This window comes from Chiloscyllium punctatum, chromosome 3, assembly GCF_047496795.1.
Source record: "Chiloscyllium punctatum isolate Juve2018m chromosome 3, sChiPun1.3, whole genome shotgun sequence".
In the NCBI taxonomy this organism is placed as follows: Eukaryota; Metazoa; Chordata; class Chondrichthyes; order Orectolobiformes; family Hemiscylliidae; genus Chiloscyllium; species Chiloscyllium punctatum.
Window position 1 is genome coordinate 117,493,617 of NC_092741.1, and position 21,589 is coordinate 117,515,205.

Genomic DNA, 21,589 nt, shown 5'->3' on the forward strand with positions numbered 1-21,589 from the left:
CTGGGCAATATTTAAGAACTATTCTAAACGGGACATTGGTGAATAACTCAGTTGGCTGGATAACTGGTTTGCAATGCAATAACATCAACAATGGAGAAATCAGTTGACATAATGGCTGAGATCACCATGAAGGTGCCACCTTCTCAACCTCTTCCATTGCTGAAGGCATGATAAACTCTGTGCCAGTCACCCCTCGCATAAACAGTAGCCAATGGTCCTCTGGAAAAATCATGACTCTCCCTGTATCATTGTGAACCAAACAGGGACACAGCATTACTGCAATGAAATCGAAGACAGGATAGCAAATGACACTAGGTACAGCAGTTAGAACTTTGGGAAAGATTAAAAATTGAAATATTCCAATCCTGAAACACAAGGTTAACATGATTTAACCTTGAAATTTAACCTTCGTGGTTTCTCGAAATTGGGAAATATTTTGAGATGATAAAAGTAGTAAATGTTTCCATAGTTCCAAAAGCCAAGGAGGGGTGTAGGCAGAGAATTAAGACAAAACCAAAAGTGCTTATCGAGACTCTTCTCCAAAATGGAACTGAATAAGTGCTGGAAAAGGAAAATACAAACTGAACATGACTTTATGCCTGGAAAAGCAGGTCTCACAAACTTGATTGAGTTTTTTTGAAGAAGCAACAAAGAGGACTGACGAGGGCAGAGCGGTAGATGTTATCTATATGACTTCAGTAAGGCGTTCAACAAGGTTCCCCATGGAAGACTGGTGAACAAGGCTAGATCTCGCCACTTGGATACAGAACTGACTCAAAGATAGAAGATAAAGGGTGGTGGTAGAGGGTTGATTTTCAGACTGGAGGCCTGTGACCTGTGGAGTGCCACAAGGATCGGTGCTGGGTCCACTACTTTTCATCGTTTATGTAAATGATCTGGATGTGAGCATAACAAGGTATAATTAGTAAGTTTGCAGATGACACCAAAATTAGATAACCTCTTTCGCTGTCCAAGATTACAACAGGATCTTGATCAGAAGGGCCAATGGGCTGAGAAGTGGCAGAAGGAGGTTAATTCAGATAAATGTGAGGTGCTGCAATTTGGGAAAGCAAATCTTAGCAGTACATATACACTTAATGGTAAGGTCCTAGGGAGTGTTGCTGAACAAAGAGACCTTGGTGTGCAGGTTCATAAAGTGGAGTCGCACGTAGATAATGAAGGCAGCGTTTGGTACGCTTTCCTTTATTGGTCAGAGTATTGAGTACAGGAGTTAGGAGGTCATGTTGCGGCTGTACAAGACATTAGTTAAGCCACCGTTGGAATATCGTGTGCAACTCTGGTCTCCTTCCTATCGGAAAGATGTTGTGAAACTTGAAAGGGTTCAGAAAAGATTTACAAGGATGTTGCCAGGGTTGGCGGATTTGAGCTATAGGGAGAAGTTGAATAGGCTGGGGCTGTTTTCCCTTAAGCGTTGGAGGCTGAGGGGTGATCTTATACAGGTTTATAAAATCATGTGGGACATGGATAGGATAACTTTTTCACTCAGAGGGTGGTACATGAATGGAATGAGCTGCCAGAGTTGGTGGTGGAGGCTCGTACAATTGCAACATTTAAAAGGCATCTGGATGGGTATATGAATAGGGAGGGTTGGGAGAGATATGGGCCGGGTGCTGGCAGTTGGGACTAGATTGGATTGGGATATCTGCTCAGCATGGATGAGTTGGACCAAAGGGTCTGTTTCCGTGCTGTACATCTCTATGACTCTACGACTCACAGTGAATAGCAATGGTAGAAACAAAACAAACCTTTGTCAGAAGTGAGAAAGGACAGCGTGAACAGTTTCTATTTGAGAGATAAAAGTGACTGTGTAGCTGAAGTCTGGCGGAACTTTTTTTTGGAACAGAGATAGAAGACTTTCCAGGGCGCCTTGAAACGTTTTGGCATGGGAACGAACAGGGCACATTATAAACATGGGAGTTATTTTAAAGAGTACTAACATTATGAGAATAGGACAAGTAGACCACTCAACCATTCAAGCATGCTCTAATATTCAGAAAGATGACTGATTTGTTTGTTTTGAATCTTACACTTCCATCTACCTCCAATAACTTTTGATTTCCTTGTCTAACAAGGAATGTCCAATCAACACTTAACACATTATAAATACTGCATACAGAGCTCTCCTTGGAATGGAAGGTGGGATTCACAGTTAGGCAGCACAAATCAGTAGCTATTAGGTAATCATAGCCTCCTACCCCATCCCACCACACTTTCAATTTTTAATTACTAAAATTGACATTCACACCAGGTTTTCCGCAATGGGATATACCCACAGGGATCAGTGGAAGTTTCCTAATCTGCTCTGCATCTAACGTTATGCTCCTTCTCAACCTCTTCCCTTGCCTGAGATATGGTGACCCTCAGGTTAAACTCATCAATAGGCACACCTGAATTCACACTTTAAAGTAACCAAAGTCTGCATGTTGTCACAACCACAGCACAATTAGCATCAATGCTCTTAAAGGGAGGTAGGAAAAGGAATTGGGATTTATGCTGTTGGGTTCAGATGAAGAGTGGGTGTAAGGAGGGTGTGACAGACCATAAACAACAGGACTCGGGCCCAAATGCCTCTTCCTGTGGTAAATGCTAAGCAAGACTCTGTCTTACCTCCTGGAGATGTGTAGGATAATGAGACAAAGAGGATCACATTGTCCTGAAGCTTTGGGACACATCAAGCCACGAAACCACTAATTTCAGTGCTATAATCCCAATATTTTCAGATTTTAAATCCACGAGTGGGCACCATGTTTGGCCACACAAAAAAAAGTCCTGTCGTCCCTTGCCCCGTTCCCGAGTAAATAACTGGCCCCAAATGAGGGAACCCCCCAGGTCACCATCAACACCACACACTTGTCCCTGATCCAGGCAGCTCTGCTCGTTAGATAGTGATGCTGTTCTTTATGTTTGAGAGCTGGAGGTATCAGTATTCAGATCTACTTTGTTCTTTGGGAGATATGTGTGGAAAGTTCATTATGCAAGGGGGGTGGGTGCCTGGAACATGTTGCCAGTGGAAGTGGTAGAGACAGGCATGATAGCGTCTTTTAAAATGTATCCAGACAGATACATGAACGGGAGGGAGCAGAGGGATACGGATCCTTGGAGAATAGGCGACAGGTTTAGATAGATGATCTGGATTGGCGCAGGCTTGGAGGCCGAAGGGCCTGTCCCGTGCTGTAATTTTTCATTGTTCTATACTCATCATAATGGGCACAGTACAAGAAGTTAGTGTTAAAGATCTCCCTCCATTTTTATCCTAGAAAATTCATTGTTAAATACTATCACTTTACCAGTGATTCTTCATCAGCAAGGGTGTGACAGTTTTTCCAGGCAGGAAGGATTGTGGAGTAATCAGACCAGTCATGATCTTACTGAATGCTGGAGCTGGCTCAAGGGATCGACTCAATTTGTAAATTTGCATGAAGCAAATGGATGCTAACCAGCTTTTGAAAAATTACATTAAAAATTGAATCAATTTATATGCTTTTTAGAATTAATTAGACCATCTGCCCCAAAACACAAACCTTTACAGTGCTTAACAGTAATCATTTCAATGCCATCTGTTCCAAACATTAGACTTCACTTTTTAAATCTGTTTAAAAGTGAGATCGGCAGGTTGACAATCAATAGAACCTAAAAAGTAACAACAGTAAACTTTTAGATTTTACTCCCTGAAAAAGGAAATGAAACTGTACATTGATAGAGTTTTCTTTAGAGTGCTGACTGCTGAGCAATAAGTGACTCATTCACAGGCAAATTAAGATTGGATTGTCATTTTTAGGACAATTAGGATAAATTATTCCAGAGAAAGTTGTTAAAATTATTCACACAGAATTGATTCATTTTGTAATAAAAGTCATGAAAAAACAAACTTTTTGGCAAAAAACACAATGCAGATTAACAGCAATTTTATAACCTACCAATAGAAAGTTCATCTTACAGTATTTAGACATTTTTATAACAGGAAACATGGTACCATAACAATCTTCGGGTCTAAGAAATGGATCCAACAATAAAATCTGCAAATCAACTCAAAGCATTTTGAGGGGAGTCAACTTTAAAGATTGGTGCTTATGATATCTGCCAGTGTTCAAGCATTAATGTCATAAATGCTGTGATTAATTATCCTGCTTGAATTAAATCAATCTCAGTTTACTATCCAAAATAATAAAGCAAATAATTCACAAAACTTATTCAAGAGGGTAAGAGTAGGATGTCACAGCCTCAGTTAGGAACGAATCAGGGCTGAATTTACAGGAATTATCCTTTAGTGAATCTTTGCTGTACATATGGTGGCCCAGATTCCACTATGTGGAGTTTGCACATTCTCTCATTGTCTGCGTGGATTCCCTCTGGGTGTTCTGGTTTCCTTCCACAGGTCAAAGGTGTGCAGGTCAGGTGAATTTGCCATGCTAAATTGCCCGTAGTGTTCTGGGATGTGTAGTTTAGGTGCAGTAGTCAGGACAGGGGAATGGGTCTGGGTGGGATACACCTTGAGGGTCAGTGTGGACTTGTTGGGCTAAATAGCCTGTTTCCACACAGTAGGGATTCTATGAGAATTCTATGGGAATATTCATAATTGCCTTGTAATTTGCAAGGAACAGTTATAAATGAAGGGCATGACAATTTTTAAAACTTTACAACTGTCAAGCATTTCCAGTTTCTCCCATGAGGAAAGTGTCAAAAATCAGGATGCACATCACCTTGATTCATTATCCAGTTTCGTTAAGCTGCAGCTCCGAGGACTTACACTAGACTAAATCATCAGTACTGTTACAACTTGCTGGGTTACACCAAAAACATATTTCATTAAACTGCTAAGCTGACATTATAGTCAGTTTATATGCAACTATGCCTTCTACTTTCAGGATCATAGTTTTTAAATTGTTTTTCACTCTCATTCAGCTTCCTCTGCATCAAACTTTTATCATCTGCTTGCCCTGATCATCTAGCTTCTGCCACATTTTAAAAAATTCACTGATGGGACGTGGGCACCACCGGCTAGCCAGCATTTATTTCCTGTACTATGATGTGGTATTGTTGAGCTGCTTTCTTGAAATGCAGCAGTCCATGTGCTGTCTGTAGATCCACTGAGGGAGAGAATGCCAGGATTTTGACGCAACAGTGACGCAATGGTGATATATTTCCAACTCAGGATGGTGAGTGGTTTGAATGGGAACTTGCAGGTGATAGTGGCTCCAGATGTGTGGCCCTTGTCCTTCTAGATGGAAATTGATATGGGTTTGGAAGGTACTGAATAAGATCTTGGGCAAATTCCTGCAGTGTATTTTGTAATCGTACACAGTGCTGCTCCTAAGCATCAATAGTGGAGGGATGGGACGCTTGCAGATGTGGTGCCAACCAAACAGGCTGCTTTGTCCCAGATGGTGTCATGCTTCTTGAGTGCTCTTGGAGCTTCAATCATCTAGGCAAATGGGGAGTATTCCATCACACTCCTGACTTATACCTTGTAGACTGCGGGCAGACTTAGGGGAGTACTGTGTGGGTTTCTGCCAGGTGATCCGGTTCCTCCCACAGTCCAAAGATGTGCAAGTTAGCTGAATTGGCATGCTAAATTGCCCATAGTATTCTGGGGTGTGTAAGTTAGGTGCATTAGCCATGGGAACTTCATGGTTACCAAGATGGATCTGGGTGGAATGCTCTTCGGTGGACTTGTTGGGCAGAATGGCCTCTTTCCACACTGTAGGGATTGTGTGAGAATTCTTAGCCACTGACCTGCTCTTGTAGCACCAGTTTATATGGCAGGTCCAGTTGAGCTTTTGGGCAATGGTGACTCCTAGAATGTTTAGATGGTCTACTATTGGAGGTGATCATTGATTGCTATTTGTGAGACATGAATGTTACTTGCCATTTGTCAGTAAAGCTTGGATTTCCAGCTATAAAAATTTAAAGAGTTTGTCAATACATATTCTGTTCAGCCAACACTATTTTCAAATTAATTTGCATTTATGTATTATAAATTATCCACAACTGCTCTTGGCTTCCACGTCACCATGCATGCACTTTCTTGATCATGATATTAAAATATACAAAGAGTCACAGAATCCCTCCAGGACAGAAAGAGGTCATTCAGCCCGAGTCTGCACTGGCTTTCTGAACAAGAGCATCCCACCCAGATCTCAGGAGACCTAGATACAGTAGATGTGGAGAAGATATTTCTGCTATTTGGAGAGACTAGAACCCAACAGCACAGCCTTGGTGTGAAGGTAAAACCCTTTACAACTGAAACAAGAAGGAATTTCTTCAGCCAGAGGGTGATTAAATCAGTGGAACTCATTGTTGCAGAGGTTATAGAGGCCAAGTCATTGAGTGTATTTAAGACAGAGATAGATAGGTTCTTAATTAGTATGGGGGTCAAGCGTTACAGGGAGAAGGCAGGAGAATGGGTTTGAGAAACATATCAGTCATGATCAAATGGCAGAGCAGACTCTAAAGGAACAAATGACGTAATACTGCTACTATTTATTATGGTGTTACGGTTAAGATCATTGAACCCTGAAACACTTATTCCTTCTCTCCACAGATGTTGCCTGCTGTGTCAAGTATTTCCATCATTTTTCATTTTTGTTTCTGATCAACTCCATTCTCCTATATTCAATGGAATACAAATCAAGTCCGTACAAATTGTCTTAATTAATCCTCGAAAACCCAGGCTATCATTCTGATGAAGCTGCAAAGAAGCACTCCAAGAGAACACCATGTCTAAGACAATCCTTCATCATATTGTTATGTATTGTAATTACTGACATGCAATCTCTAATCCCCTGTGAACCGGAATGCTCCATTGTGTTAAAACGTTTGGACACTCCTATATTAGGAATGTTCCGGAAGCTTTGTAATTAAACAGCCAACTTATTGCATTAACAAATGATAAAATTCCTCTGTATTCCTAACACGAAGGCAATTTTTTTCATTTATAAGTACTTTTTACTCTGATTTCATAGTAACTATTCTCCAAATGTAACATATTAAAGCTATATTTAAATACATATCCCAAATTTCCAATCAACCTGTTCAGAGGTGTCTGAGTTGGGACTTGAACCCGTGGCTCAGCAGGACACTACCACGGTACCACATAGGTCCTGTTGCTGTATAGGGCACACACTTTGTGCATTATTTGAAAGATCTGCCATCCAAGATACAGTGCAATTAGCTGCCGAAATCTCATGTCCTTTTAGCAGGACCTATTCAAGACCTGAAAACTGTTTCCTCAAATAAGTATTCTCACCCCAGAACTTGTGTGCTAAATCACCCACACATCCAATTCTTAACTACATACATTTGAACTTGAAGCAGTAATGGATAGCTTAAAGATCAATATACTTTATTTAATAGGAGGAATCACCACATATACATCATTTATATTCCTCTCTCATCTACTGATCCTGCTGCAATGGAGCAAGTTCCAAGTTAATGAATTCACTAACCTTTACACAAATGGTTCCACAGAGATAGTTATTATAATGTGTTACAATTGAGCTCCTTATTAATTCACCATCTCCTCTGTGAAATCAAAATCACCTCTTGGTCTCTCCATTATTCCAAAATAACAATTCTACATCCAACTTTTATCATCTGAAGTACTGACATCTGTGCTCTTGGTGTAAAGATTTGTATTCGGATTTTCATACAAACACAGCAAAATGGATCCAGAATATATCTATTGCCATACACCCATTCTACTGTCATGGTTCAATCCTCTTTCCATATTAAGCACAGTGGATACAAGTTCATAAACACCTTTACTTCATTTTTCAAGCAAATCTGTGTGCCATTTTGGAATATAATTACAGAAAAGCCTCATAAAAGTGAACTGAGGCAAAAAGGCAGCTAAAACTTGAACTTCCACAACTATTTTCAATCCCCGGTTACAGTATTTAGTTATTAATCACATTTAAATCAATGCAAATTAAAAATTTATTCACATAACAAAGGTAGTTCCTCAAACAAAAACAGAACACTATTAAGGTATTAATGAATTTGGTACAACTATCAAGATTATCCAACACAACAAAAAAATTAAACTTCAAGCTTTGATGCAATTTATTAGAAAATTACCAGCTCTTTTGTTAAGTTACTTGATTTCATAAAATTGTATACCATACCTCAACAATTAATTCCAAGTCTGTCCATAACTTCAATACCACTCCAACTGGAAGGCTCACTAGCACTTCCCTGACATTCCTATTTTTAAAAGAATTGTCTGATTAGAGGCCACAGCTCTCAAGCAGTAACCATCCCTTCCCTAGTTCTTTGCCAGTCATTGCTCTTAGATGTTTCTCTCATTCTTTCTATACTCAAAATGTAATAACCTATATATCTTTCCACATCATATGCATACTTTGAAATCAAGCCCCAAGGCATCATCATCTGCCCATAATCATCCTTCAAGGCTCAAAAACCTGTAAACACAATGAAAAAAAAGCTGAAAGCTACAAGAAGAGTTTTAAAATTCAAGTTTAGGATCAGTCAGGCACAACTTGCTCATTTGCCTGATGACTCCAAATCACCTTCTTACCAGCACACTTGAAACTTGATATCTTTACAAGACATCAGTTCATTTTTATTTGATGAGAAAGATGAATTACAAAATTTAAGTATTAGCAAGGGACCTATTCCAGTGTAGCCTAGAATGAAGGAATAAACAGCATAAACAAAGGAGAACCAGTTGATGTAATAAAGTTGGATTGTCAAAAGATGTTCGATATGGCACAGCATATAAGCCTACTTGATAAGAGCCCATAGTACTGAAGATAGTACTCTGTCATGACTAGAAAATTGAATAAATGATAAAAGACACATTTAAGACAAGAGGGGATATTTTCAGCATGTCAAATGTAACCCCTGGGTGCCACAAAGACCATTATTTGGGCCACAATTATTTATACTATGTATTTGTGATTTGGATGAAGTTGATGAATGCACTTGTGCCAAGATTGTAGATGACAAAAATAGGTTGGAAGGCCAGTGGTGAAGACGATAGGGTGTCTACAGAGGCAAAAAGACAGTTAAGTAAATGGGCAAAACCTTGCCTGATGGAAAACAATGTGAAAATGGGAGGTTATACACTGTAGCAGGAAGAATACAGGAGCTGAAATATTATATAAAATAGAAAAAAAATTTGCAGAAAGCTGCAGCACAGAGGGATTTGAGGGTCATCATGCATAAATCACAAAAGCTAGGATCAAGTTCAGCAGGTAACAGGGAAGGCAAATGGAATGTTGGTAATTATTTCCAAGGGAATAGAGAATAAAAACAGGGAAGTCTTGCTAAAAAAAAACTATACAAGGCACTAGCTAGACCACATCTAAAATATTCTGAATTCTTTTGGTCCCTTTATAGTTAGGAAAAATGTACAGCCACTGCAGGCCACTTAGAAAAGGTTCACTAGTTTGATCCTAAGCATGGAGGGATTTTATGAGGAGGGTTGAGTAGGTTGGGCATCTATTTGTTGGAGTTTAGAAGAATCAGATGAACCTATTGAAAGACAAGATTTAAGGTGGCTTAACAGTAGATGCTGGGTAGTTATTTCCCATTGTGGGAGAGTCTAGGACCAGAGTCCTTAAACTCAAAGGGGTGACATACTTAAACAGAAATGAGGAGGAATTTCTTTTCAGACGGTAGTGGCTCTGTGGAATTCTTTACAGGAGAGGACTGTCGAGGCTGTGTCATTAATATATTCATGGCTGAGACAGACTTAAAGTAAACCATGGAATTGAGGGTTATGGAGAAAAGATAGGATTGTGAAGTTGAGAAATCTCAGATCGGCCATATTCTCGTTGAATGGTAAGGCAGACTTGATGGGTTGAATAATGGTAGAGCAGACTTGATGGGTTGAATGGCTACTTCTGTTCCTAGTCTTATGGCCTTCAGGTTTCTATTTTGTTTTAGAAATCAGGAACTTAAAAAAAATCAGTGAGGTTCATTTCTATCTGAAGCTTTGTCATTCACTCATGACTCAACATCAACGAGCAGAATAGATGACACAAAGTTAGAGGATTCTGTAATCTATCTCCTGTTCATTTTTGCTTTTGATAGCACAAGTTACCTTAACTCAAATTAATAAGTAATCCAAACTAAAATAGTTCACAGATATCAAAAATGTACCATGACATCTCAAAACTATTTCTGGTGCATACTCCAAAGGAGAATGGATTTCTCATTCACCTAATGCCTTATCAGATGTTTTGTATGTATGTTGGTTTATTTTTTAGGAAGAACAGTCTTAGCTGCAGAAACTTAACACTTGCAGAGAACGAAGAGGAAATAATGTATAATATTTATAAAAATGTAAAGATTCAAAGTGTATTAAGTCTCTTAATTAACAACCATTAAATAGTGAAAATTAATCGGATATCGAAGTATATGCGCATCCAAGAAATAATGTTGTTATGATACAACACACATGCAATGCATTTCATTTCTGTTCTTTCTCTGCCAGTAGTTCTGCTAGCTTTCCTCAGTTACTAACCAACTATGTTGCATGTGGTTTAACTGGTGACATTGATTATATTTGTGTAAGATGAAAACTGGCAAAGAAACAACACTTACTCGCAACAGAACAAAAATCAAGTGCCCAACTTATCATGTAAAAAGACCCCTTTTTCCACACATAAAACAATGTCCAGATTGCTCACATCATCTGTCCATAGCATGGTCAGCATACTATGCTGGTCCAGCATGCTACACAGAAAAATCACAACAAAAATTCCAACACTGGGTATTCTTGTATGATTACGTCAAGACATCAATCGTTCTTATGCCAGATCCATAACTACCAGCTTTACAATAAGACGACAGACTTTTGAGCAAGATGCAATTTGAGTTTTGAAAACTATTTTAATTGTTGAGGAGATCCACCTCCTGATGACCCAACTTCCTTCCTGGCTCCCACATTAGCTCAATCAACTTGCATACTATGTGTACTTAGAATCTGCCACCATCACTCCCTCCTCAATAATTAACTCAACGCATTTATGCTTACAAGTTGATCACCTGTTTTCAACCTCCCTCTCCTCCCAAGTCTTCAAATTCTCAATCATCTCCCAAGTGCACATCCATCTTTCCTGGCATTCTATATTTGAATGCATTTAATGAGATTTCTGCTCTTCCTACAGATCCAAAGCCCTCAAAACCATGAGCTCTTGCATTAAAGATAGTTTCCAAGGGCCATGTCACAGCAAACCAGGGAGCATGCTATCTTGGATCTGGATCTGGAAATGGGTAAAGAGCAGACTTAATAAATGACCTTAGAATAAAAGACTGCCTACAAAATAGCAATTATAACATGGTGAACTTAGTAGTCAGTTTGAGAATGACAAACTTGTGCTGGAAACAACTATGTGTAACTTACAGTCGCAGAGCACAGAAACAGACCCTTTGATTCAACTAATTCACGCTGACCAGATATCCCAATCTGACCTAGCCCCATTTACCCATATCCCTCTAAACCCTTCCTATTCATATACTCATCCACATGCCTTTTAGATATTATGATTGTACCTACCTCCACCACTTCCTCTGGCAGCTTGTTCCCACACACGCACCAACCTCAGCATGTAAAAGTTACTCTTCAGGTCCTTTTTAAATCTTGCCCCTATCACTTTAAACCTACGCCCTCTAGTTCCATTGTAGGAAAAAGACCTAGGCTCTTAATCCTATCCATGTTACTCATGATTTTATAAACGTCTAAGGTCACCCCTCAGCCTCAGACACTCCAGGGAAAAGAGCCCCAGCCTTTTTAGCCTCTCCCTATAAATCAAACCCTCTAGTCCCAGCAACATCCTTAATTCTTTTCTGCACCCTCTCCCAAATTTAACAACGCCCATCCAATGGAAGGGCAACCAGAACTGTATACAGTATTCTAAAAGTAACCTCACCAATGTCTTGCGTAGTCGCAACTCCTAAACTCAACATTCTGACCAACGAAGGCAAGTATGCCAAGCAACTTCACCACTCTGTCTACCTGTGACTGTACTTTCAAGGAACTATGCACATGTACCCCTAGGTTTCTTCATTTCGCAACACTCCCCAGAGCCCTACCATTCACCGTGTAAGCCCTATCCTGGTTTGCCTTACCAAAATGCAACATCTCACATGTATCTAAATTTAACTCCATCGTAAATAGAAGCATTTACAATAAATTAGGATAGAGTTAGGTAACGTGAACTGCTCAGACAGATTAGCAGGAATGGCACTAAGCAAGCATTAGCAGACATTTGAGGAGGTAACTCATGACTCTCTCAAACAATATGACCAACATTCAAAGAGAAGGTAATATTAACCATGGCAAGTTAAGGTGAGTACTAAGGTGAAAGAAAATGCTTATAAGCGGGCAAGTAATAGTCTCTCAGTTTGGAATAAATTCAGAATTCAGCAAAGGAGGATTAAAAAGATGTGCGAGAGAAAATAAACTGAGGGCAAATTAGCAAAGAATGTAAAAACTGACAGTAAAAGCTTCTTTACGTATCTAGAGAGGAAGAGGTCACAATGAACATAGGTCCCTTAGAAATGAATCTGGGGAGACGGTTATGGGGTACAAGGAAATGGCAGAGATATTAAATAGATTTTGCGGTGGAAAGTACTTTGAACATTTCATTCATACTAAAGAATACAGGGGAGAAATTAAGAACCATTACCATCATGAGAAGTAGTAGTACTAGACAAACTAACGGGGCCAAAGGCTGATAAATCCCTCTGCCCTGACGGTTTGCATCTTAGGATCCGAAACTAGGTAGCTAAGAGGTAATGGGTCCATTAGTTGCAATTTTCCAAAAATCTTTGGACTCTGGAGATGTACCAGAGGATTGGAAACCTGCCAACATGACAGCCCTAATCTAAAAGGTGAAGGAGGCAAAAGGAGTGTAACTATAAGCCAATCAGCTTAACATCTATTGTTGGAAAAGTATTGGAATCAATTATTAAAGCAGCAATAGGGGGGAGAACCTTTGAAAAATCATGCAGAGTCAGCATGGCTTCATGAAAGAGAACATTGTGTCTACATAATTTATGAGTGTGTTTTGGGGTAAGTCTCAGAGTGGAGAGAGGGGGACCAGCAGATGTGTTGTACTCAGACTTCCAGAAGGCACTGGATACGTTATAAGGTAACAGCCCCTGGTATTGGAGGTACTATATTGACATAGATAGTGAAGTGACTAATGAACAGGAAACAGCAAGTGGAGACAAGACATTTTTGTTTTAAAAAGTTGGCGACTCATGACCAGTTGGATTCCATACGTATCATTGTTGGGAGCGCAACTGTTTACAATTCATATTAATGACTTGGAGGAAGGAAGCGAATGTACTGTGGCCAAATTTGCAGACAACACAAAAATAGGTGGAAGGGCAGATTGCGAAAAGGATACAAACAGTTTACAGAGAGATATTAATAGGTTAAGTGAACAAAAAGTTGGCAAATGAAATATAACGTGAGGGAAAATTTGAAATTGTTCATTCTGGGAGGTTAAAAGAAAATTGCTGTTGGAGAAAAAACTGCAGAAAGCTACAAAGCAAAAGGGTACTTAATGTACAAAACACAGAAAGCTAGCACATAGGTGCAGCAGGTAATCTGGAAGGCTCATGGAATGTTGGACAGTATTTTAGGGAGATTACAGTATAACAGTAGGGACATCTTACTGCAACTGTACAAGACACTGGTGAGACCACATCTGGAGTACTGAGAGCAGTTTAGGTCCCTTTAGTTAAGAAAAGGCATTATTTCATTGGAGACAATTCAGAGACTTACTCAGATGATCTTCAGCATATAGAGATTGTCTTATGTGAAAGATTAAGTAGGTTGGGATTCTAGAGGTTAGATGAATGAGACATACAGGATTCTTAAGGAGTCTGACAGGGTAAATGTTGAGAGGATGTTCCCCTCAGGGGAGAGTTTAAGTTAGAAGGCATAGGTTCAGAATTAAGGGATGTCAATTTATGACTGAGATGAGACAGAATTTCTTCCCTTGAGGGTTGCGTGTCTTTGGAACAACTTGCCACAGAAACCTGTGGGAGCTTGAGCCCTTGTGTGTAGATTTAAGGCTGGGATAGATAGCTAGTTTCTTGATCAGTAGGGGAAACCAAGGGTTATGAGGAAAAATCAAGAATGTTGAAGTGAGAAGTGTCGGATCAGTCACGATGCTATTGAATGACAGGAAGTTCAAGGGGCTGAAGACCCTGATCCTATTTCTTATGAGACTAAGGAATCAAATTTAAGAAGACCTGGTTTAAAAGAGAGTTATCCAAGAGAGAAGGGTCTTTATATGGGAAATGATAAACAGCAATAGAAAGAAATAGAAATTGTTTGCTTACTCTTAGATTTGTACAAAGGCTGGAGGCTACAAAAACAAAGTGGCAAAAGTAAAGGCTCTGTATCTGAAAGCATGTAGCATTTGAAACAAAATAGATTAACTGATAAGGTAAACTGAACTAAATTAGAACAATCTGATAGCTATTATAGAGACATGGCTGGAAGATGTCTTGGAACTTGACCTCAAGTAGAGGAAACAGCAGAAAGATAGAGGGGTGGCTATGTAATTTAATGATGGTATTATCGCAGTCAAGATGGATAACCCAAGTTCAGGAAACCAGAATGTAGAAGCAGTTTGGGTAGAGATGAGAAATTACAAAGACTAGTTTTCGCAACACACAGCGAGAGCAAGCTCACTAATAGTAACCACAGAGAAGATGGAGAATGAAGGAAGAAATAACAGAGGCTTGTCAGAAAAGTACGACAATAATTACAAGGATGCTTTAATTACAACTGGAAAAAAGGTCTCAGGATGGTTTCTAAGAAAAGCACATTCTGCAACAAACCAGAAAGCAACTTACACTAGACCTGATATTGGATTAATTTGTGATCTCACTGTAAAGAAATCAGCCCCTCAAGCCTGCTCTGCTATTCAATAGGATCATGGCTGATCAGACATCCCTCATGTCCACATTGCTACATTTTCCCCACAATCCTAGATTCCCCTACTGATCAACAACCAGCCTCATCCATAAATGTACACAAGGACTTTGTCCGCCAAGCTCACCATGGCCAATAGATCCAAAGACTCAACCCTCGGAAGAAATTCTTCCTCATCTCAGTCTTAAATTGGCATCCCTTTATTCTGACGAGGAAGTGAGGACTACAGATGCTGGAGATTAGAGTCGAGTGTGGGGTGCTGGAAAGGCACAGCAGGTCAGGCAGCATCCGAGCAGGAGAATCAACGTTTTGGGCAAAAGCCCTTCATCAGGAATAAGTCCCCTTTATTCTTAGGGTATGCCCTCTGATGTTAGACTCTCCTAAGGAAAAACACTCAGCATTTACCATTAGGCCCCTTAAGAATCCTGCACGTTTCAATGAGATCATGTCTCATTCTTCTAAATTCCAGCAAGTCCTAAGCTGTTTAGTCTTCACTCAAAACAATCCCTCCATACCAGGAGCATCCTTGTGAAACTTCCCAGAATAGCCTCCAATGAAATGATATTTTTCTGAAATAAAAGAGACCAAAAATGCTCACAGTACATCAGGTACAACCTGATTACCATATCGCAAAGTTGCAGCCAGATTAAAACTTTTATTAAAAGCACAGTTACTGTTTTTGCTCCCACCAGAAACTCCATTCTTTTCCCTAACAGCTGTCTGACTGTTCACCATGTTATCTGCAAACCTGTCATTTTAACCCTGAGGCAAGATTCCAATTACATAGCCATGCCATCTTCCACCTTCATAATATTATCTAAATGAGCTCACCTTCTACTGAAAACCTCATGCCTTTGTACCTTGCCAACGTATCACAATCCTAGCTCTGTGAATGTAGAATGATTCAAAACTGTGGCCAGTGGGGGATTTCTGGAATTCATTCCAGAAAGTACACTACCTCTCTCTGCCATTAAGATGTTTCTTCTTTGACCAAGCCTGTGGTCCCCATGTGGGTAAGTATCAAGATTTGTTTAACAATGCTCCTGCTCTATATAAGTTTAAGTAGCCATTAATTGTTGTTGTAAGCACTTTATCAACATTTCAACAAGATAAATGTTTACAGAATCCTAGGTTCAATACCAAGTCAGAGGAACTCAAGAGGGAACAGACAACAGGAAAGCAGTGGGGATATGTTAAAGATACTAAAAGTACTATTTTCCAGAAGAATTATTTCCATATACTGAATTGATAGGTAATTCTAGAATTCAGACTTAAAGACAATGAATGTTGAAGTGCCAAGGGCATAGAATATCTGGCTTAGTAAATTATATTTCATGCATTACAGGGTACACTAACATCTTGGCTTTCCTATTGGTTTTACATTAATTTATACAAATAGAAAAGCTGGGAGTGTTTCATATCCTGCAGGTTCCTGAAAACAATGCAATAGGTATATTAATAGAACCAGCTGCATGAACAGTATCCCATGGTTACTCCCTGATAATACGTAAATGGCGGAGAGCTCACAAGGTACACAAAACTAAGATCTCTAATTTGAGCCTGGTTCTATCATAATAATTTTTCATCATTCTTTTTTCATCATTCTTTTCAACAGACTTGTCAATTTCTCCTAACAGGTTTGCCTAACACTAAAATGTTATACACAAGGCACAATGTAAGTTGTTGAAAGGCAATCCTGAACTATAATATTAAGCATAATGACTGGTCATAAAATATGCCAAATTCAGAAATTCCAACCAAGGCATGGAAATGACTATAATTTCACAACTCAAACTTGTTTGAAAGTTTAAGAGGAAGGTGCTCTGTTTGGTGCATAATAATCAAAAACTCCTCAGGTTTTGTTTTGTTACGTCATGAGGAATCCTCTGCAATATAACAAGAACATTAAGCTATTCAGAACAGCTTTACTTCCTTTGGAATGTTATTGCGTAACCTTTGGTTACTATGATTCATTGATAGATAACAACACAAAACGCTGCACAAAGATTGCTAAATTATTGATGTTTAAATCTGTGATGAGGCCAAAGGTAACTCTCTGCTTTGTGAACCCTTCAACTTAATATGAAACCTTGCTCCTGTACAACCAATTTAAATCACTGCTCTTTAGAACTACTCAAGAAAGAACCAACATTCTAATAGATGCAAAATAATGCAGAACAATCCATACAAGCTGGATCACCAGGATTGGTGAGGGTAAAGGGTATTGCATGGAGAAGGCAGGGAAAAAGTGGGTGACTGCTCAGTGAACAGATTTCCCAACACCGCACAGATCATTCCACTCCCAATTCTTTCACAGAGCTATCTAGTTACTTGCACTCCCCGATCTTGAGCCACACCTCTGAAATCTCCTCCTCCTCCTCCCAATATTTATCTAGTTCCCACTAATAAATCTGTTCTCTTTCTTTCCGGGGAGTGCATTCACATCATAACTGGCCGTCTCAAGAAAAACCCCTCTGTCCGTCTGGTGCTCTTGTTGTCTATCACAAGTCTGTTCCCGCTAGTTACTGACAACCCTGACCAATTAACTGGCCATATTTCTTCTGTAACATTCCACATAATCAGGCAGCACACAGGAGTCCATTCGACCCATCGTGCCTGTCCTGGCTCTTGGAAAGAACTCAAATGAAAACACCCACTTGCTCTTTCTTCAAGGTCCTGCTAACTTAGAGCTACACATAACTTGCCCAATTCAGTTTAAGAATGTTACTGAAGGCACCTTTCACACACACTACATCCGGAGCGATGATGCAAACCTCCTCTGATTTAAAGTGCCACCGTCGTTGGGGAAAAGCTGCAAAGATGAGGGTCTTTGAATAAAAATCAACACCACCCTCTTCTTCCCTTTTTGACAGGCGGCCATCTTAATGTATCCACCGCCCCCTTACTCTGTTGATCAAGGGGGGGAGGAGGTCAGTAATCGAGGTTCCAAGCATGACGAGCGGCCTAGCCTAGGGGCGAGTTATTTACCTGCAACTCGGCCCTGTCCACCTCCCACTGCGTCCTCTCTATCTCGAAGCGGGCCCACTCGTGCTGCAGGAAGTGCAGGATCCCCGGGATGTTGTACTGCGGCCTCTGAGCTTCCCCCTCGGGCCCCGGCGGCTGCTGCTGCGCCGGCTGCAGGTTCCGGCTGCCAATCCCGGGGCCTCCTCCTCCTCCGCTCAGCACCGAGTTATTGCCGAAGAACACCCCGGCTCCCGGGTGTTCGTCCATGGCTGGGGCCCAAAACCCTTCGTCCGTCCCCTCGGCCTCCACACCGGCGGCTGCGACCGCGGGTGGCAGTGACGCCGCCCCGGGGTGCTCGCTGAGTCCACCGGCCCTGGAATCCCCTCTGGCCGCTCGGCGGGCGGGCGGGCGCGCGCGGGGCCGGCCGTTAAAATTTAAACCGCGCCGGGTGTTCCATGGCCGCGGCTAGCTCGAGCTGCTGCTGGTGGTGGCGTTGATAATGTTAATAGCGCCGCCGCTGCTGCCACCGCCTCTCACTCCGCTGTCACCAACAGAAACCACCCACTGACGGTTGGCCGCGCTCGCTCTCTCTCTCTCTGCCCCCGCCCACCGCGGCGGCGCATGCGCACTCGCCACAACAGCCTGCCCCCTTTCCCCCTTCAGCCGTCCCTTTCTCACCTCCTCCTCGCGAGACCCTGCCCCTCCGCGTCTGAGACCCCGCCCCCTCCGCCTCAGACCCCGCCCCCTCCGCGTCACAGACCCCGCCCCCTCCGCGTCTCCCCATCCCAATCCCTCCCCAGACCCCACGCCTCCACTCCACTCCCCTAAGGGGGGGGATCAAGGTTTTTGAGGAAGGGTCGCCGGGCCATAAACTGTAAACTCTGATCTCTCTGCACAAATGCTGCCAAGACCTGCTGAGCTTCTCCAGCAACGTCTGTGTTTGTTTTATGATCTACAGCATCTGCAGTCCTTTTGCTCAGGCAGCATCTGTGGTTGACAAGTTGTGAAGGTGGGGCCCCCGGTGTCGAAACGTTAACTCTACTTTTTTTTTTCTTCACTGGTGCTGCAAAGCTGCTGAATTCTCCCAGCAACTTCTGGTTTTGCCACCGCTCTTGACGGCCCGTCTTTGGCCAAACCCCCTGGACAGAACAGGACCCTGCCTGCGCATGCGCTGACAGGTTCTTTTCAAGTTAGCCGCGAGTGCCGCCAACGTCACGACGTCCCCAACCGTCATCCAGGCCCCGCCCCCCCGCCACGCTTTTTGATTCAAACGCCGAGCCGACCAGCTTTGCGCCTGCGCTGGATTTCTAATTTCATGCGTGCGCATCTCTGCTGACACACCTGGAAGCGAACCTGACGGGGCGGGCGCCGCGTTCTGAGCCACAATGCGCATGTGTAGATCTGCACCGTCTCTGCCCCGCCCATCCAGAAGGGTAGAGTGGGTTGCAGTAAAATCCAATGGAAGGTGTCCCTTCAGATGTGTTTGAGTCAAAAAGTGTACGTTGGACTTGGCCAATAAAAGGACAACAATTTAAACTCGGAAGTCTACTCTCTTGCTTGGGTTAGGTTAGGGCCAATCAGTCCTTGATCTCATTACAGCTTTAGTTGAAACATGGAAAAAACATGGAATTCTAGAGGCCAGCCAACAGTAACAGTTTTTATTATTATTATAGTCATACAGCACAGAAACAGACCCTTTGATCCAACCAGTCCGTGCTGAACATAATTCCAAACTAAACTAGTCCCACTTGCCTGCATATCCCTCCAAAACCTTTCCTATTCATGTATCTATCCAAATGCTGTAATGCTAAAATGTCTTTTAAATGCTGTAATTGTACCAACATACACCACTTTCTCAGGAAGTTATTCCACACACGAACCACTCTGTATAAAAAAAGCCTAATCTCTTTCTTAGAACATAGAACATTACAGCGCCCTTCGGCCCTCAATGTTGCACCGACCTGTCATACCAATCTGAAGCCCATCTAACCTACACTATTCATGTACATCCATATGCTTGTCCAATGACGACTTAAATGTACTTAAAGTTGGCGAATCCTTACCATTGCAGACAAAGCATTCCATACCCTTACTACTCTCTGAGAAAAGAAACTACCTCTGACATCTGTCCTATATCTATCACCCTTCAATTTAAAGCTATGCCCCCTCGTGCTCGCCATCACCATACTTGGAAAAAGGCTCTCCAACCTATCGAACCCTCTGATTATCTTATATGTATCTATTAAGTCACCTCTCAACCTTCTCTCTAATGAAAACAGCCTCAAGTCCCTCAGCCTTTCTTCGTAAGACCTTCCCTCCTTTACATTTGACGAAGTGTGGCATCGAGGAGCCCCAGCAAAACTGGAGTAACTGGTTACCAGTAGCATAGTATTAGTTGGGGACACATCTGGCATGTAACAAAAATGTTGTGGTTGTCGGAGGTCAGCCATCAGCCCCAGGACATCTCTGCAGCAGTTCCTCAGGGTAGTACCCTAGGCCCAACCATCTTCAGCTGCTTCATCAATGACCTTCCTTTATCATTACGTCAGAAGAAGGTAAGTTTGCCAATGATTGCACAATGTTTTGCACCATTTGCAATTTCTCAGGTAGTCCATGTTCAAATAAAACAAGATCTGGATGATATCCAGGCTTGACCTGATAAGTTAGGAGAAAGTGAGGACTGCAGATGCTGCAGTAGCAGAGTTGAAAAACGTGGTGCTGGAAAAACTCAGCAAGCCAGGCAGCATCCGAGGAGCAGGAGAATCGACTTTTCGGGCATAAGCCCTTCTTCAGGAATGACGAATGAAGAAGGGCTAATACCTGAAACGTCAATTCTCCTGCTCCTCGGATGCTGCCTGGCCTGCTGCGTTTTTCCAGCACCACATTTTTCACATCTTGACCTGATAAGTGGCAAGTAATTCAAATGACAAGCAATGACCATTTACAGTAAGAGTAAATCTAACCACTATCCCTTGACATTCAATAGTGCTAGCATCACTAAATCTCCCACTATCAATTAGGGTTACCATCGACAAGAAACTCAACAGGATTTGCCATTTAAGCACTATGGCTACAAGAGCAAGTCAGAGGCAAGGAATACTGTGGTGAGTATCTCAGATTCTGAGTCCCTAAAGCCCACCTACCAATAACAAGGAATAAGCCAGGAGTGTGATGGCATGTTTCACACTTGCCTGGAAGATTGCAGCTTCAACAATACTCAAGCTAATACTCAGGACAAAGCAGCCTACTTGATTGGTGTCACATTCACAAGCATTCACTCCCTCCACCACCGATGCTCAGTATCAGCAGTGTCTATGGTTTACAAGATGTACTGCAGGAACTTACCTAAGATCCTTGGATAGCACCTTCCAAACCCATGACTACTTCCATCTAGAAGAACAAGGGCAGCAGATACATGGGAACATCACTGACTACAAGCTTTCTTCAAAGCCAGTCACCATCCGGACTTAGAAATATGTAGCCATTCCTTCAATGTTGTTGGCTGAAACTCCTGGAATTCCTTCACCAAAAGGCATTGTGGGTTTTCCTACAATACCTGGACTGCAGTAATTCAAGAAGGCAGCTTGCTGCCATATTTTCAAGGGCAACTAGGCTTAGGCAATAAATGCCCATGTCCCTTGAGTAAATTTTTAAAAATTACAGGTAATAACAAACCTGTTA

General features: G+C 41.6%; 1 protein-coding gene across 2 annotated transcripts in view; it reads right to left on the bottom strand.

Annotated features, from left to right (window-relative positions):
* strn (striatin, calmodulin binding protein) overlaps positions 1 to 18,492 on the bottom strand; it is a 145,512-nt gene extending 127,020 nt beyond the window's left edge. Inside the window, exon 1 of one of the 2 annotated variants that reach the window (XM_072559133.1) lies at positions 17,933 to 18,492. In XM_072559133.1, the coding sequence (XP_072415234.1) occupies positions 17,933 to 18,175 (243 nt within the window). In that variant the 5' untranslated portion in view covers positions 18,176 to 18,492. The remainder of the gene's footprint in view (positions 1 to 17,932) is intronic. The other variant, XM_072559128.1, reaches the window with a different exon arrangement.
* Positions 18,493 to 21,589: the final 3,097 nt, after the last annotated feature.